The sequence below is a fragment of the Pleurodeles waltl genome, chromosome 1_1 (assembly GCF_031143425.1).
Source record: "Pleurodeles waltl isolate 20211129_DDA chromosome 1_1, aPleWal1.hap1.20221129, whole genome shotgun sequence".
Taxonomy (NCBI): Eukaryota; Metazoa; Chordata; class Amphibia; order Caudata; family Salamandridae; genus Pleurodeles; species Pleurodeles waltl.
The window spans coordinates 241229538-241248164 of record NC_090436.1 but is presented as its reverse complement, the minus strand read 5'-3'; the positions used below and the strand labels follow the sequence as shown (position 1 = coordinate 241248164).

Sequence of the window (18627 nt, the reverse complement as noted above, 5' to 3'; positions counted from 1 at the left end):
GGGGAAACTTAGGAAAAACAAGGAGGAGTGACCACTGCAGCTGGGACCACCCCTTGGGTGTCCAGAGCTGAAGGGAGTCCCTCCTTGCAGAATCCTCCATCTAGCTTTGGAGGAGAATAGCCTCCATCTAGCTTTGGAGGAGAGTAGCCAATTGGGATAGGAATGTGTCCCCTCCGCAAAGGGAGTGTAGACATGAAGGGTTTAGCCACCCTCAGGGACAGTAGCCATTAGCTACTGCCCTCTGACCCCTGTAACGCTCCTAAACCTAGTATTTAGGGGAACATCTGAACTTTGCTCTTCAGATTCCTAGTGACCTCAAAAAGAAGAAGGATTGAAAAACCGACCCCAGCAGTGAAGACTCCAGATGACAACTGCATTGGCCTCAGCCCTACTGGCCTGTCTGCAGCTTCAAGACTCCTGCTACAAAAAGGTGACGCCTCCTGCAAGACCACTGACAAACCCTCAGAGGACTGCCTGCCCACCAGAGGACTCAGAACTCCTGAGGACAGCGGAACTGTCCAGAAGAAACATCCAAGAAGGACTCCAGAACCACGAGCCCTTCCCACTCTCCACCTGACGCTCACGGCCCGAGTCCAGGTGTCCCACTAGTCCAGGAAAGGTCCTCCAGTGATTCTGCCCTCGAGTCCACCCTGGGTTGACCCCTTCTGGCCAACATGACGACATCTGCAGGCTAAATCAGGAGGACCCCCCTGACCGCAAACAGATCCAACGAAGATTCCCAATGCCTAAAGACACCTCTGCACCCGCAGCCCCTTGGCCTTGGGGAATCCGACCGATGGTACAGCAATGTCCAGTGGGCACCTCTCCTACTTGTCCAGTCTTTTGTTTTCAGCAGCTGACTCCCTGGACCCAGCCTGAATCATCTTTCATGCTGACCTGTGCCCCCCCGATGCTCCTCTAAGCGCCCCAGGTCTGTGCCCTGAAGTCATGGGTACTTACCTGAAACTGATTTCTTTCAGAGTGCCCCCGTCTCCATAGGATTCCATTAAAAACCCGACACAGCTTTGACCTCTGCACCTGGCCGGCCCTGTGTTGCTGGTGGTGCATTTTTGGGGTCACCTTGAACCTTGACCTGTGGGCATACTAACCCCCGAAAACTAGGATTGTAAGTGAAGTTCTTACCTGTAAACTGTGGTAACTCTTTTCCTCATCTTGGACCCTATTGGTTCCTATGAGAAACTGCAGTGTGTCTACTTTTGAAATTGAAAAGTGTTACTTACTTGTAAACTGTTTTATCTGAAAAACCTAAACAAAGTGATATATAAGCTTGATACAAACTTACAACTGTGCTTACCTGCTAGAAAGTTCCATGTGATTCTAGAAATAAAGTAACAACGTATATTTTTGCTATATAAAAACATTGGCCTGGAGATAGTCATTTATTGTGTGCCTCATTTCTTGACTGTGTGTGTACAACAAATGCTGTGCACTATCCTCTGATAAGCCTAACTGTTCGACCACACTACCACAAAAGAGAGCCCTAGTATTATGTACTTTAGCCTCTGGGGATCCACTGAAATTTGTTTACACTATACCTCATTTTGGTATAGTATATACAGAGCCAGCTTCCTACAGGGAACATGACAAAATAAAATACCTCACCATAGTTAACAACAGATGACACCTGGTGGTAAATGCGTCTGCAAATTGTCCAGAAAAAAACTGCGCTGGCCTGATTTGAGTGCTTAACTGTAATTTCTCTAAATTAAGCACTAGTACATGCAGAAGAGTGGTCAGGAATAGCCATTGTTTTAGTTCTTATGGTTTACATATATGGATTGGGCTGTACAGTATTATAGTGCCCTGATTAAAGGATACATAACATTTCTGGATATTGCAGGCATATAATATTCATTATGGATTCTCCAGTATTGTGATCATGTTTGTAAATCAGCAAGTTAAGGTGGATGATGTTTCTCACATTTCTTTTTATGAGTAGAAAAACAGATTCAGTTCGTAATCACAATACAAAGTTTGAAAGGACAAAGTATTTTTGTGATAAATGACTCAAATAAACACCCACCTTATCCTTTTTGTCGGTATGCTGCCAGGATCTGTCACTTCTTTCCCCATAATTTGTTCTCACTTGTTCTGTGCTTGTTTTAAAATAATACCAGCTGCTATTGTAGAAGTCATATGAGAAATCATTCTTGACTTCAACCTGTTGAAAAAAGAAGGAAAAGAAAAGCAGGTAAAACAGCAGCAGGGAATACAACACTGCTGATGGCCAAACACACCCACCACCTGATACAATTGACACCATTCAGCACCTTATTTGGCTAGGTAAACTATTCAATAATATCCTTAAAAACTGAAGAGCAAATTGGTGTGAAAGTCTGATATTTTAGAGACACAAAGTTGGGACCTAAACAAACCCAATGCAAACATTATTAAATTCTTCTAAAACATCAATAAATTTGTATGTAATGTATGTTTTTATCCATTGCCTGCTATTTTTTTATTAAACATTTAAAAGAAAAAATAGATCATTGGTCTACATAGTGCACAGAAATATCAGTCTACAGTGTTTATTACAAAAATAAATAATTTAGATAAACAGCACTAAAAGTAAAGTACCTGAAAGGTATATGCAAGCACGCTTTCACTTAGTCTGTAGTACTGCCGAGTGTCTCCGTTAAAGACCAGTCTGCACTTTCCACCAAAGCTTTTAGTGTGAATGACACCACTCTTGATCTCACCAGTAACAACATCAAAGCTGAACCACAAAAAAATGTTATCATTAGTACAACAAACAATTTTATTTAATATACAAACATGTTCACATTTCGATTTATATGATAGGATGGGGGAAAAGACAATTTTGGGTCCCATTCCGTGGATCAGACAAAGAGTGATGCATGCCCAGTGTCGGACTGGCCTATAGGGCAATCAGGCAGTGCATGGTGTGCTTGTCTAGCAAGTGGGCCATGTTTTTTAGCTGTTTGTTGGCCTGTTTATGGCCAGATGGGCCGGTTTTTGCTGTTGATTTACCTGATATTATCAAAAGCATTGCCTGCAGCAAAGTAAAATACATGCAGTCTCCCATGCTTTTCAAAATACCTATACACTGTGGGGGTCATTACGACCCTGGCGGTCATGGACCGCCAGGGCCGGGGACCGCGGATGCACCGCCAACAGGCTGGCGGTGCATCCAGGCCAATTCTGACCGCGGCGGTAAAGCCGCGGTCAGAAAAGCCCTGGCCTGAGGAATCCTCCATGGCGGCGCTGCAGGCAGCGCCGCCATGGGGATTCCGACCCCCTTACCGCCAGCCTGGTCCTGGCGGTTTTGACCGCCAGAACCTGGTTGGCGGTGATGGGTGTCGTGGGGCCCCCTAACAGGGCCCCACCAAGATTTTCAGTGTCTGCATAGCAGACACTGAAAATCGCGACGGGTGCAACTGCACCCGTCGCACCCTTTCCACTCCGCCGGCTCCATTCGGAGCTGGCATCCTCGTGGAAGGGGGTTTCCCGCTGGGCTGGCGGGCTGCCTTCTGGCGGTCGCCCGCCAGCCCAGCGGGAAACTCAGAGTTACCGTGGCGGTCTTTTGACCGCGCAGCGGTATTCTGACGGCGGTACTTTGGCGGGCGGCCTCCGCCGCCCGCCAAAGTCATAATGAGGTCCTGTGTCTTTACAAGTACAGAACTGGCCTGGTTTGCAAATGTCAGCCACTTTTCTAGCTATCTGTGGGCATATTTCAAGCCCCCTGGCGCAGGGCAGCCCAGCAAAGGACACCAAAGGGAAAGGGCAGAAATGCTCCATATTTACAAGATATGGTAAATTTCTGTTCTTTCCCCCTGTGCTGACTCACAAACTGCTGCCTAGCACCAACGCAGGCACCCTTGCACCATGGTGCTAGGGAGTCTGCGTTGTCAGCAGGATTATTTTTGTGCAGGAAAGGACACCTTCCTATACAAAAACAATCCAGAGAGGCATTTTCCTCTTTCTATGTATGCTGCAGAATGCAGCACATATAGAAAGTGTAAACAACGCGAAGAAATAAAGATGTTTCGCCTGCCCCCGGGAGGCGTACAGTTTTAACACATTCCCAGGTTTACAGATTGTTGTAAATCTGGGAATGTGTAAAAACCCATAGGTGTTGCATGGGAACACCCACCACAACGCCCATGGTACGCCTCCCTGAAGGAGTGTAAGGCAATGCAGTGACTTGTGCTGTGTTGCCTTAAGCCGTATCTACAAGGCCACAAAAAGCCATGCAAAGTGGTTTTGCGTGGCCTTATAGATATGGGTCTGCACTATGCACTGAAGGTTCGTCACAAAAAGTGATGCATCAGCGGCGTATGGGGCTTGTAAATATGCTCCTGGATTCGCTAATGGGGGGCACTTTTATTTTGATGCCTGGGCCTATTTCCTGTCCTAGTCTGACACTGTGCATAACATAAGGGCCCGTATTTATACTCCGTTTGCGCCGAATTTGCGTCGTTTTTTTCGACGCAAATTCGGCGCAAAACTAACGCCATATTTATACTTTGGCGTTAGACGCGTCTAGCGCCAAAGTATGAAGAAAGAGCGTCATTTTTTTGCGTGAACGCCTTCCTTGCGTTAATGAGATGCAAGGAAGGCGTTCCCGTCTAAAAAAATGACGGCGACGCAAATGCGTCGTATTTATACTCCCGGGCAAAAATCACGCCCAGGAGGTGGCGGGTCAAAAAAACCCGCATTTGCGCCTGAATTTAACGCCTGGGTCAGGGTAGGCGTTAAGGGACCTGTGGGCTCAGTATGAGCCCACAGGTGCCCTCCCCTGCCCCCAGGGACATCCCCTGCCACCCCTGCCCACCTCAGGAGGACACCCAAGGATGGAGGGACCCATCCCAGTGAAGTACAGGTAAGTTCAGGTAAGTATAACTTTTTTAATTTTTTTATTTTTTTTGTGGCATAGGGGGGCCTTATTTGTGCCCCCCTACATGCCACTATGCCCAATGACCATGCCCAGGGGACACAAGTCCCCTGGGCATGGCCATTGGGCAAGGGGGCATGACTCCTGTCTTTACTAAGACAGTAGTCATGAAATGGCGTCTGGGCGTCGAAAAAATGGCGCAAATCGGGTTAAGACGATTTTTTAGCGTCAACCTGACTTGCGCCATTTTAAGACGCCCTAACGTCATTTTTTCCCAACGCCAGCGCTGCCTGGTCTACGTGGTTTTGTTCCACGCACACCAGGCAGCGCCGGTCTGATTGCGCCGTCTAACGCCATTCCATAAATACGGCGCCCGCATGGCGCTTCAGAATGGCGTTAGACGGCGCAAAATTTTTTGACGCTAAACTGCGTTAGCGCAGTTTAGCGTCAAAAAGTATAAATATGGGCCAAGATTTCTAGTTGTTCTCTTACGTGACTTGCCAATGATAGAAGTAGCAGACAAATTGTCATCTTGACAGAGCAAGCATGGTATTGATACAAAATCACAAATAATGTATTTACTTCCCCAAGGTCAAGCAAAAAAATCACATGGAATAAAATGTTTATAATTAATTTAGAATATAGAGCAATGAAGAACTGCAAAGTGTGATCAGAGGTGGTCAGACGTTGTGAGCACATTTAATAAGGGATGTAAAAACTTACAGAGAACTGTCGACTGTCTCGTCTGTTGACAAATACTCTAAAGGTGAGCAAGGCTCTCATTTGAGTCGACCTAGTATTTTACTTGCTTCCTCGACCTGGGCTCATAGTCATGTGAAACATACTGACTCGTAGTTGTTTTTTACTCTCTCAAAGTGGTTGCTCCCCCTGCTCCAAAACAGATTGACTCTCCACTCACCACAGGGATGTTCCTTTTTTGCACTTTGTTTGAAAACTTCAGCTTCTTTTTGAGCTAGAAGTGGGATCTTACGGTAGTTTTAGATGATTGTCATGGGGAAGGATAGTAGTGTGCCATGCTGAAGGTGAGGCTGGATGCCCTGTGCTTCATGGAATATAACACCAGGTGCAAATTTACCGACACTGCACGCCATTGACAAGTCACACAAAATGACGGAAGAGTTTATATAGTATTTACTTTCCAACCACAACTTTTCTGCTCGGCAATGTATGTAGCTCTTAAAGTAACGCACACATTGCTTTGAACTACTTTGTTTCTAGGGGTCATACCATGGTATTTGATGCAAAGCCCTATTCACTAAAATTATTACACATGACTCTGACTCAAAATTCATAATTCCATGAGGAAGCTCTAATTAGGACAGATCTTTTAATTTCTCCTAACGTTTCACATATTGCACGTGTGCTGCACTGTACAGCACACCTCTAATGTGTGAAAAGAAGGTTAAATGTTTTTCTAAGCATAGAGCCTTAGCTAAATATCACACACAGACGCACTCCTGTTCCTATAGTGTAAAGTTGTACGTGGCACTAGACTTCCTGTTTGCGTGCTAGTGATGGGGAAGAAAGAAGCAACACCATATCTTAGTACACACAACTTTGTGCTGCTCTCTCTCCACCAGTACACTGTAGCGCAGCTGTGTGTACTATTTTTTTAGTAAATCAACACCGGATGTTTCTTCATCACAAAGATGACGACTGACTAGTTGGTCAAATTATCCTTGTGCCATCTCTCTGGATTTATTTACAGGGATTAGTAGTGGCACGTCCACAGATGTTCTCTTTTCCATTCAAGGTAGAGCCTTTTAAGAGTGCTGTTTCTTGGTCCTCTATGTTAGTGAGCTTGGGTAGACTGAATTTTCAGTTCTCCCTCCCTATGTGTGTAATGTAGGGGACTCAACGAGCAATCAGATGGGAAGGACAGTGTGACCTCTATTTCTTCAACCCAAATTCCAAATGAGAGCAATCAGGTATACAACTGCCCAGCAGGAAACCTTTTCAGTTCATACACCGTAATAACTTTAGTATGTGAAGTGAGGGATTTCCTTAGAAAAGCTACCTGTTTATGACAGCTGCTCCATTTCCTGCTTTCCTGAATCAGCTGACCAACGTCACGAAAGCATATTTCTGATATAAGTGTATCTGCAGAGCACACATTCACCCCCAAATGGAACTTTTAGCACTATTGATGGATAATGAATGACCCATATCAAACTTGGATGAAAGGTTTAATAGATCAGATGGGATTCAAACCTGTGACCATGGTATCAAACTGAGAAAAAGAAAAAAGTGATGGGTGGAATGCTTCAATTACTCTCCATGACTAGTATGCAGTTTGGCCTCATTCCAATCAATCATTGATTTTTGCTCCCAACGCCACTTCAGAGAAGAGACAACCTTATGCAAATCACCCACAGGGTTAAAAGCATCTCCAGGGAGGGGTTTCATTAGTCCACTGAGCCACCAGCTCCACTATGATCTCATGTATGAGCATGCCACCACTTCCAAAAAGAAAAAGAAATCAAAATATTGTGAAAAAATCATCTTGCAATTTCTGGTTGCATCTGAACAGCAGAGTGTTAATTCCAGCGGATTAATTCTAAGTAATATTCTATGTAATAGTTAGTCACAGCCTATCTATCAAGTGGGACCATGAAAATGGCCTTTCAAGACATTTTGTATTCATGATATTTGAGCTCCTTAACTTTCAGGCCTCATGTTATTCATGCTTGAATGTTCAGCCTAGTTTGAGATATGAATCTGGGCTAGCCATTTCCCACACATATATTTCATATGGTAGTGCCTTGTACTGAAATACAGTAATTTTTACAAAGCAATTCATTGATAATGAAGTTCCTGTAAACAGAAGTCTACTACGGAACACATTCACTAAATAATGTGCAGAGGACAGTACATGCCTTTTAGGGGTGAAATGTTGGCTGCCAGATGATTTCTAAAAAGCCGTTAGGGTAAAGAATATTTGCTTCAGCAACAGTGAGGGGCAGGTATTTCCATTTATTTAACCTTTAATTAGTCAAAGGCGTAGAAAGCTAGAGTTTATTAAACTTACACTCAGACTGGATTGTAACGACTTGCAATGGTGTAAGGGCCTCCATTGGAATCCATGTCCCCAAATGTACAATGGTAGAAAAACTGATTCACCTTGGGTACTTAACATTCCACACCAGTCATTATGGGCTCCATGGACTGCAATATCAGGCTTTGTTACTTAAACATGCAAACGTGATATTTCATCTTATCTTAGTCTCTCCCTAGGATCTTCCCCTTTTATATGTATATGATAACAGCCGGGTTTCTGTTAATTGTTGATCCAAGTAAGCTGACTGCATACCTATCTCTGTGCTTCGAGGATGCCCATTTGTGAAGATGAATCAGTTTTATAAAATCCAAAGGGGAGATGATACAAAGAAAGGTTTTGTCATCCTATCCTGAGGTACTCTATAGTGAACAAGACATCTCAGCACACGCACACACACTAGGAATCTTCAGAGCTACCATTTCATGTCAACCCATTATCGTTTTCAACTCATTTTTTATTAAATCTTCTCTGGCATCTCTAACTAACAGCAGAATGTGATACTATCTTGAAGGGGACACTCCCAAAAGCTTCCACACCCACTCCTGTATTTTTTGCAGTAAAATAAAAATGCCATAAAATCAGCCCCCTAAATATCTATAAACAGATATATTGTGATATTATATATTTACTCACCAAATATTGTCTAGGAAGGTGTAGTTTTGCTATTATTAAATCTACCATGATATTTCAAGAGTTGTAATTATAGTCTCAAGCGAGGCATACCACTCATTACTACAGAAGAGAGCAACATATATCAGTCTTTTGATTCTTAAAATGCTTTCTGATGAACAACAGACTCTATTCCAAAGTGGTATGCATCATTCATAAATCTCAAGCCTTTCGTTTCCAAGAAAAGTGTAAAAACATTGTGAGGTGTGGCAACAACCAGAGGGGTATCTCATGTTAAACAGAGCTGAACTAATAGAAAAATAACTCTTTTAGTAAAAAGAGACAACTTTTCAGATTTCTACAGGAATGGAATTGGCTAGTAGAGATCTCATAGCAGGGGGAAGGGTTAGCCCTTGCATTGTGTCTGCAAATGTTCAAGACACACTGTTTTTGTGTTTGAAGTTGTCAGAAACCTTCAAAGGGTATCGTAATGCCATGGACACACCATGTTCATTCATTCCTTTTCATAAATATACTTTGCGGGTTGCGTTTGTATGTATCACTCTCTATTGGCAGTAGAGAACAACATTTTCCCTGCCGTTCATAAGCACACTGGCCAGGCTTCTGCAGTCTTACCAGATGGGTTTTACCCAAAAATCAATGTGGAGGCAGAATATCAGGTTATACAGGTGTGAGATGGATCTGCCTGTGAGAGGGTTGCAGAGGAAGTCTGTTGCGCAGATATAGTCACAGAACAGGCTTTGTATCAATTGCACATCGATAAACCTTAAAGCTGCTTCTTGAATCCCATTAGGCAATGACCTAATAAACAAGCAGCCCAAAAGAGATTCCATTGTTTCCTGCCATGCCTGTGCCATTACATGCAGGGGTCAATGGAATGCAAATCAATCTTGGCCTCAGAGAGGGGCTGTCGACCCTGAAATGCTAGTATATACGTTTTTCTCAATGGTAGCAGATGAATCCTGAAAATGATGTTGCCCTTATTCGGTCTCGTGAATGATGTACAACTTGTGTTCCTACAGAATAACAAGCTTGGGACCTAGGTCAAGGCATAGCCATGCCACTTACAGAAAGAGGTGAAAAGTTATGGATGGAAGTGCTTGAAGCATTGAACTACTTGCACGGCATGCACCACCCGGTCTGCATTCATTTTTTCCATGGTTTCTGCTATTGTGTTCCAGTACATACAGGAACCATCCATGTGCTGATCAGATCCAGGCCTTGCAGATAAAAGGGGCAATCTAACAATATTAACTATGACAGGAATGGGATGTCCCGGGGGAACATGCTTGTTAGAAATGGGGTCTTTGCTTGACAGTCAGGTTACCCCCTGTTCAAGCAAGGACCCTCACTCTAGTCAGGGTAAAAGAGAATCACCCTCAGCTAACCCCTGCTTACCCCCTTGGTAGCTTGGCAGAGCAGTAGGCTTAACTTCAGAGCGCTAGGTGTAAAGTATTTGTACCAACACACACAGTAACTTAATGAAAACACTACAAAATGACACAACACCGGTTTAGAAAAATAGGAAATATTTATCTAAACAAAACAAGACCACAACGACAAAAATCCGACATACACAAGTCAAGTTATGAATTTTTAGAGATTAAACTCAAAAATAGCGCTTAGAAACAAAAATGCTTCGATGAGATGTTAACACGGCGTCGTGACGGAGTCGTTCCCAACAAGCCGACACCAGAGGCGCCGGACACGGAGTCGTGTAGACCCCCAAGTACAGTACCTTTGGTGAAGAGTGGAAACAAGCCGATGCGCGAAGTAGGGGATCGCGGCGTCTGTGCGAAACGTTGAATCCGTGCACTTCGAGCGGCGTCGGTCACGACGTGGTGCGGCGACTTCCACAGAGTCGCGGACTTCAGCGGGGCTGCTGCGGCGTCGGGCTGCGAAGAGCGTCGCTTTCCAGCGAAGGTCACGGCGTCGGGTGCAGGCGGCGTTACCGGATTCAGCAGCGGCGTCGGTCCGGAGTCGTCCGAAGTCGATTTCCTTGGATTTCCACCAGCTTTCCTTTCAAGGGCCCAGGGACTGGATAGGGCACCACTTGTCAGAGTAGGAGTCTCTCCAGAGACTCCAGGTGCTGGCAGAGAGAAGTCTTTGCTGTCCCTGAGACTTCAAACAACAGGAGGCAAGCTCTAAATCAAGCCCTTGGAGATTTCTTCACAAGATGGAAGGCACACAAAGTCCAGTCTTTGCCCTCTTACTCTGGCAGAAGCAGCACTGCAGGAAAGCTCCACAAAGCACAGTCACAGGCAGGGCAGCACTTCTTCCTCAGCTATCAGCTCTTCTCCAGGCAGAGGTTCCTCTTGGTTCCAGAAGTGTTTCTAAAGTCTGCAGATTTGGGAGCCCTTCTTATACCCATTTTAGTCTTTGAAGTCACCTTTCTTCAAAGGGGACTCACACCTACTTGTGAAATCCTGCCTTGCCCAGGCAAGGCCTCAGACACACAGCAGGGGGTTGGAGCCGGCATTGTCAGAGGAAGGCAGAGTCCTTTCAGATGGGAGTGACCACTCCACCCCTCCCTCCTAGCAGAGATGGCTAATCAGGAAATGCAGGTTACACCCCAGCCCCCTTTGTGTCACTGTCTAGTGCGAGGGGAAAAACAACCCAACTGTCAAACTGACCCAGACAGGGAATCCACAAACAAGGCAGAGTCACAGAATGGTTTAAGCAAGAAAATGCTCACTTTCTAAAAGTGGAATTTTCAAACGCACAATCTTAAAATCAACTTTACTAAAATATGTATTTTTAAATTGTGAGTTCAGGGACCCCAAACTCCACATGTCCATCTACTCTCTAGGGGAATCTACACTTTAATCATATTTAAAGGTAGCCCCCATGTTATCCTATGAGAGAGACAGGCCTTGCAACAGTGAAAAACGAAGTTGGCAGTATTTCACTGTCACGACATATAAACCACATTACTATATGTCCTACCTTATCCATACACTGCACCCTGCCCTTGGGGCTACCTAGGGCCTGCCTTAGGGGTGTCTTACATGTAAGAAAAGGTAAGGTTTAGGCCTGGCAAGTGGGTACACTTGCCAAGTCGAATTTACAGTTAAACCTGCACACACAGACACTGCAGTGGCAGGTCTGAGACATGATTACAGAGCTACTTATGTGGGTGGCACAACCAGTGCTGCAGGCCCACTAGTAGCATTTGATTTACAGGCCCTGGCACCTCTAGTGCACTTTACTAGGGACTTAACAGTAAAACAAATATGCCAATCATGGAGAACCAATTACGTACACACTTTAAACAGGAGCAATTGCACTTTAGCACTGGTTAGCAGTGGTAAAGTGCCCAGAGTAACAAAAACAGTAAAATCAGAGTCCAGCACACATCAACAACCTGGGGAACAGAGGCAAAAAGTTAAGGGAGACCACGCCAAGGATGAAACGTCTAACACATGTCCCCCCCAGCTAAAAGTGGGGAGCAACTACCCAACCTCATGGGAGTTCTCATCACTAAGGCGGAAGAACCTGGACAGACCATCAGCATTGGCGTGCTCTGTACCAGGACGATGTTCCACCGTAAAGTCCATCCCCTGTAGGGAAATTGACCACCTCAACAGTTTTGGATTCTCACCCCTCATCTGCATTAACCATCTGAGGGGCCTGTGGTCGGTCTGAACTCGGAAGTGAGTCCCAAACAAGTAGGGTCTTAGCTTCTTCAGTGCCCAGACCACAGCAAACGCTTTGCATTCTATGGCACTCCACCTACGTTCCCTGGGTAGTAACCTCCTGCTAATGAAGGCTACAGGTTGATCTAGGCCCTCTTCATTAAGTTGTGAGAGTACTGCTCCAATACCATGCTCTGAGGTGTCTGTTTGCACAACAAACTCCTTGGAGTAGTCAGGTGCCTGTAGCACAGGTGCTGTGCACATGGCAGCCTTCAGGGCATCAAAAGCGTTCTGGCAAGCCTCTGTCCAGATCACTTTCTTGGGTTGCTTCTTAGAAGTCAACTCAGTTAAGGGGGTAACAATGGTACTATATCCCTTAACAAACCTCCGGTAATATCCTGTGAGACCTAAAAAGGCTCTCACTTCAGTCTGGGTCTTGGGAGGCTCCCAAGCCAGAATCGTGTCAATCTTAGGCTGTAGGGGTGCCACCTGGCCACTCCCCACCTGGTGTCCTAAGTACACCACAGAACCCTGCCCTATTTGGCACTTGCTCGCCTTAATAGTGAGGCCTGCCTTCTGCAGGGCCTCTAACACTCTCCAGAGGTGTTGCAGGTGTTCCTCCCATGTGGAACTAAACACAGCAATGTCATCCAGGTAGGCGGCACTGAACTCATCCAGTCCTGCCAACACCTGGTTGACTAACCTCTGAAAGGTGGCAGGGGCATTCTTCATCCCAAAGGGCATCACATTGAAGTGGAAGTGCCCATCTGGGGTAGAGAATGCTGACCTCTCCTTTGCCCCCTCAGTTAAGGCAATCTGCCAGTACCCAGATGTTAAATCAAACGTACTGAGGTACTTGGCAGCTCCTAACCGATCAATGAGCTCATCAGCTCGGGGGATGGGGTGTGCCTCAGTCTTGCTGACCGCATTGAGACCCCGGTAGTCCACACAGAACCTAAGTTCTGGAGTGGCACCAGGAGCAGCAGCCTTTGGGACCAAGACCACTGGGCTGGCCCAAGGACTGCTGGAGTGCTCAATAACCCCTAGGGTTAACATTTTGGAGACTTCCTCCTTAATGCAAGCCCTGACCCTGTCAGTCACCCTGTAAACCTTATGTTTAACAGGTGTACTGTCCCCAGTGTCCACATCATGTGTGCACAGGTGTGTGACTCCTGGGATCAGGGAAAACAGCGAGGCGAACTGTCCCAACACGTGGCGACAGTCCCTCTGCTGTTCCTCAGTCAGGGAGGGGGAGAGGATCACTCCCTCCACCGACCCATCTTTCTCTCCTGCAGACAGGAGGTCAGGGAGAGGCTCACTCTCTTCCTCCACCCCGTCATCTGTCGCTAGGAGCATGGATAGCTCAGTTCGCTCAAATTGTGGTTTGAGGCGGTTGACATGTAGGACCCTCAAAGGGTTCCTGGGGGATTGCAAGTCTACCAGATAGGTGACCTCGCTCTTTCTTTCCACCACCTCAAAAGGCCCAGTGCACTTATCTTGGAGAGCCCTAGGCTCCACTGGTGCCATGACCCACACTTTTTGTCCAGGCTGAAACTCAACCAGAGTGGCATTCTGGTCGTACCACCGTTTCATATCCTCCTGGCTTGCTTCCAGGTTCTCCTGAGCGAGACTCCTGAAGCGGGCAGTCTGGTTTCTTAGTGCCAGCATGTAGCTAAATACATCCTGGGGTGGTTTACTAGGAGCTTTCTCCAAAGCCTCCTTCACCAGACTGAGCGGTCCCCTCACAGGGTGGCCATAGATGAGCTCAAAGGGGCTAAAGCCAAGTCCCTTTTGAGGCACCTCCCTGTAAGCGAACAGAAGGCATAGCAAGAGGACGTCCCACTTACGCCTCAAGGGCTCTGACAGGCCCTGAATCATGCCTTTCAAGGTGCGGTTGAATCTCTCAACCAGACCATTACTTTGGGGGTGGTAATGGGTGGTGAACTTGTAGGTTACCCCACACACCTTCCACAGAGACTTCATATAAGTGGATATGAAGTTTGTACCTCTATCAGATACCACTTCCTTGGGGAACCCCATGCGGGTAAAAACTCCCATCAAGGCACGACCCACCACAGGGGCAGTGACCGTCCTTAGAGGAATGGCTTCTGGGTACCGGGTGGCGTGGTCCACCAAGACCAGGATGAACCTGTTGCCCATGGCTGTCTTGGGGTCCTGAGGCCCCAAAATGTCAATTCCTACCCATTCAAAGGGAGTACTGACCACAGGTAAAGGTTGGAGGGGAGCTTTGCATTTCCCCCCACTCTTGCCACTTGCCTGACAAGTCTGACAAGACCTACAATAAGCAGCTGACTGCTTGTGCATCAAGGGCCAGTAAAAGTGGGAGACAAGCCTCTTATAGGTCTTGTCCTGCCCTAGATGTCCTGCCAACGGCACATCATGAGCCAAACCCAGTAGGAAGGCCCTGAAGCACTGGGGTACCACCAGCATACGAGCTGACCCAGGCTCAGGAACCTTAGGCTCACTATACAGGAGGCCATCCTCCAAATAAATCAGGTGAGTACCTGACGCCTCACCAGCCGCCTGGGCTGCAGCCTGCTGCCGTAGCCCCGCATGAGTAGGGCACTCCTTCTGCGCTGTGCAGAATGCTTCCCTGGTGGGTCCCCCTTCCTTCTGCCACTGCGACAGCTCAGGGACCTCCCCCAGTTCAGCCACCTGTTCCCCTGTAGGCTCCGGGGCATCACCCTCAGGCTCTGCCTCCTCCCGGACCGTGGGAACTTCTGGGGCCGGTTTCCCGCGCCCCCTGCCCTTCCTCTTCTTGGCGGTCCCCTGGGCCACTGTTTCAGGCTCCAGGGGCTCTTGACTACCCTGATTGGCTGCCATAGACCGGGTGGATACGCATACCCACCCAGGCAGACCCAACATCTCCAAGTGAGACCTGTGTTCCACCTCCTTCCAAGGGGAATCCTCCAGGTCGTTACCTAGCAAACAATCAACAGGCATGGTTGGACTCACAGCTACTTTCCAGGAACCTGAGACCCCCCCCCCCCATTCAAAGGGAACCTGCGCCACTCTGCAGAGGCGCTCAGAGTTGTCTACCGCAACTACTTGGTGAACTACCCGGGGATCAATCTGCTCTTCAGACACCAGGTGACTCCTCACTGTAGTCACACTGGCTCCTGTGTCTCACAGAGCCTTCACCCTCTCTCCATTGATGGTCACCCATTGCCTGTATTTCTTAGTGTTATCAGCCACTAGGTTTCTCTGGACCATCTCACTGTCCCCTAGTGAGACAAGGGTCATTTCTGCTGGTTCCCACCCACCTGAAACCAACTCCTCCCCAAGCGCTACACTGGCCAAACCCTGGGACGGTGCACCAGTGGGTGCCGGTGTACTTTTGGGGCATTTGGGGTCCCCCATCACATGACCCACTTGGTCACATGCATAGCACTTACGTGGGGGACCACCTACCACTGGCTTCCCTTTGGACAACCATGGCTTCTTTTCACTGGGGGTTGGGAATCCTTACCCTGGGAATCAGTTTGGGGCCCTTTAGAGAACTCCCCCTGTTTGCCCTTACCCCCCCTTTCTTCTGAGAGGGACCCTGCCCACCCTTGGCGTGGTCTCCCCCATACCTCTTTTGGACCCTGGTGCTCTCCCAGCGGTCCGCTTCCTGCACAAGCTTCCTGGGGTCAGTCAGCTTGCTGTCAATGAGGTGCTGGCGCAGCTCTGGAAAACATAAACTGTACAGGTGCTCCCAAGCAATTAAATTGTAAAGCCCTTCATACGTGTTTACCTTACTGCCCTTCACCCAACCATCCAGTGACCTGCAAAAAGAATCAACACATTCCAAGCATGTTTGGGATTCCTTTCTCTTGTAGGATCTAAACTTCTCCTTGTACTGCTCAGGGGTGAGACCATACCTGGTGAGTAAGGCCTCTTTCATGACAGGGTAGGTGAGACTCTGAGCATCCCCTGAGGCCGTCAGTGTGTCCCTCCCCTCTGCCTCATAATGCTTCCACAGGGCTGCCCCCCAATGAGCTTCAGGGACCAGGTTCATGTGGAGAGCTGACTCATAACCCTTGAACCACAAGTAGATATCATCCTCCCTCTAATAATCCCTCACAAGGTCTTTTGGGATGTGTACCGTTCTCTCCAGCTGCACTGCAGGATTGCTGCCACCATCCCTACTGGACTGGCTCCTCTGATCTAACTCCTTTAAGTTAAGTTAAGCTCATGAGCCAGCTGCATCTTCCTTTCCTCAAGGACTGCTCTTTCTCCAGATTGAGCTTCTGCAGCTCCAATTGGTATGCCCTCTCTGCCTGTCTGTCCTGCAACTCCTCAGGAGTCAGACCCTTGGATGAGACACTGCTACCTGCCCTGGAGACCTTCTCCCTGGACATAACAGGCCCACCCACAATACCATTGTGTACTGAACACTCTTCCTCATCCTCCTCATCTCCCTCATCCTATGTGTGCCCTTCAGTGCTCTTGGCTGTCACCCAGGCCCTCAGCGCCTTTTGTAGCTCCTCCTTCCTGGATGAGCTCTTAATGGGACAGTCAAAACTTTTACAGAACTGCTTCAACTGAGCTTTGGTATAACTCTCCAATTTCTCAAGGTCAAAGTCAGCTCCAACTGATGCATCTCCAAGTAGAGACATGATGAAAGGTAAAAAGAGTGCAAAGTTCCAAATGCAGAAACAAGTTCCCAAATGAAGTTCAAAGTCAATCAAGGATCAGCGAAAAAAAACAAAGTGGATGTAGGGAAAATCCACAAAAAGAGAAAAAGCTAAAATCTCAAGACAAGCAGTATGTGGTCACGTAGTGGTCTGAACTCAAACAGTAGTGTACACTTAATTACTATATGTCAAGTACAAGTACAAGTCCAAATCCCAACCGCTGATCACCAATGTTAGAAATGGGGTCTTTGGTTGACAGTCAGGTTACCCCCTGTTCAAGCAAGGACCCTCACTCTAGTCAGGGTAAAAGAGAATCACCCTCAGCTAACCCCTGCTTACCCCCTTGGTAGCTTGGCAGAGCAGTAGGCTTAACTTCAGAGCGCTAGGTGTAAAGTATTTTTACCAACACACACAGTAACTTAATGAAAACACTACAAAATGACACAACACCGGTTTAGAAAAATAGGAAATAGTTATCTAAATAAAACAAGACCAAAACAACACAAATCCAACATACACAAGTCAAGTTATGAATTTTTAGAGATTAAACTAAAAAATAGCGCTTAGAAACAAAAATGTTTCGATGAGATGTTAACACGGCGTCGTGACAGAGTCGTTCCCAACAAGCCGACACCAGCGGCGCCAGACACGGAGTCGTGTAGACCCCCAAGTACAGTACCTTTGGTGAAGAGTGAAAACAAGCCGATGCGCGAAGTCGGGGATCGCGGCGTCTGTGCGAAAAGTTGAATCCGTGCACTTCGAGCGGCGTTGGTCACGACGTGGTGCGGCGACTTCCACGGAGTCGCAGACTTCAGCGGGGCTGCTGCGGCGTCGGGGCTGCGAAGAGCGTTGCATTCCAGCGAAGGTCACGGCGTCAGGTGCAGGTGGCGTTACCGGATTCAGCAGCGGCGTCGGTCCGGAGTCGTCCGAAGTCGATTTCCTTGGATTTCCACCAGCTTTCCTTTCAAGGGCCCAGGGACTGGATAGGGCACCACTTGTCAGAGCAGGAGTTTCTCCAGAGACTCCAGGTGCTGGCAGAGAGAAGTCTTTGCTGTCCCTGAGACTTCAACAACAGGAGGCAAGCTCTAAATCAAGCCCTTGGAGATTTCTTCACAAGATGGAAGGCACACAAAGTCCAGTCTTTGCCCTCTTACTCTGGCAGAAGCAGCACTGCAGGAAAGCTCCACAAAGCACAGTCACAGGCAGGGCAGCACTTCTTCCTCAGCTATCAGCTCTTCTCCAGGCAGAGGTTCCTCTTGGTTCCAGAAGTGTTTCTAAAGTCTGCAGATTTGGGTGCCCTTCTTATACCCATTTTAGTCTTTGAAGTCACCTTTCTTCAAAGGGGACTCACACCTACTTGTGAAATCCTGCCTTGCCCAGGCAAGGCCTCAGACACACAGCAGGGGGTTGGAGCCGGCATTGTCAGAGGAAGGCACAGTCCTTTCAGATGAGAGTGACCACTCCACCCCTCCCTCCTAGCAGAGATGGCTAATCAGGAAATGCAGGTTACACCCCAGCCCCCTTTGTGTCACTGTCTAGTGCGAGGTGAAAAACAACCCAACTGTGAAACTGATCCAGACAGGGAATCCACAAACAAGGCAGAGTCACAGAATGGTTTAAGCAAGAAAATGCTCACTTTCTAAAAGTGGAATTTTCAAACGCACAGTCTTAAAATCAACTTTACTAAAATATGTATTTTTAAATTGTGAGTTCAGGGACCCCAAACTCCACATGTCCATCTACTCTCTAGGGGAATCTACACTTTAA

The 18627-nt window shown here is 47.3% G+C and overlaps 1 protein-coding gene across 2 annotated transcripts in view; it reads right to left on the bottom strand.

Annotated features, from left to right (window-relative positions):
• C7 (complement C7) overlaps positions 1 to 18627 on the bottom strand; it is a 304122-nt gene that overhangs the window by 191823 nt on the left and 93672 nt on the right. For both annotated transcript variants that reach the window (XM_069221437.1, XM_069221440.1), the window contains exons 6-7: positions 2599 to 2737; positions 2045 to 2182 (exon numbers count right to left, since the gene is read on the bottom strand). In XM_069221437.1, coding sequence (XP_069077538.1) covers positions 2045 to 2182; positions 2599 to 2737 — 277 coding nt within the window. The remainder of the gene's footprint in view (positions 1 to 2044; positions 2183 to 2598; positions 2738 to 18627) is intronic.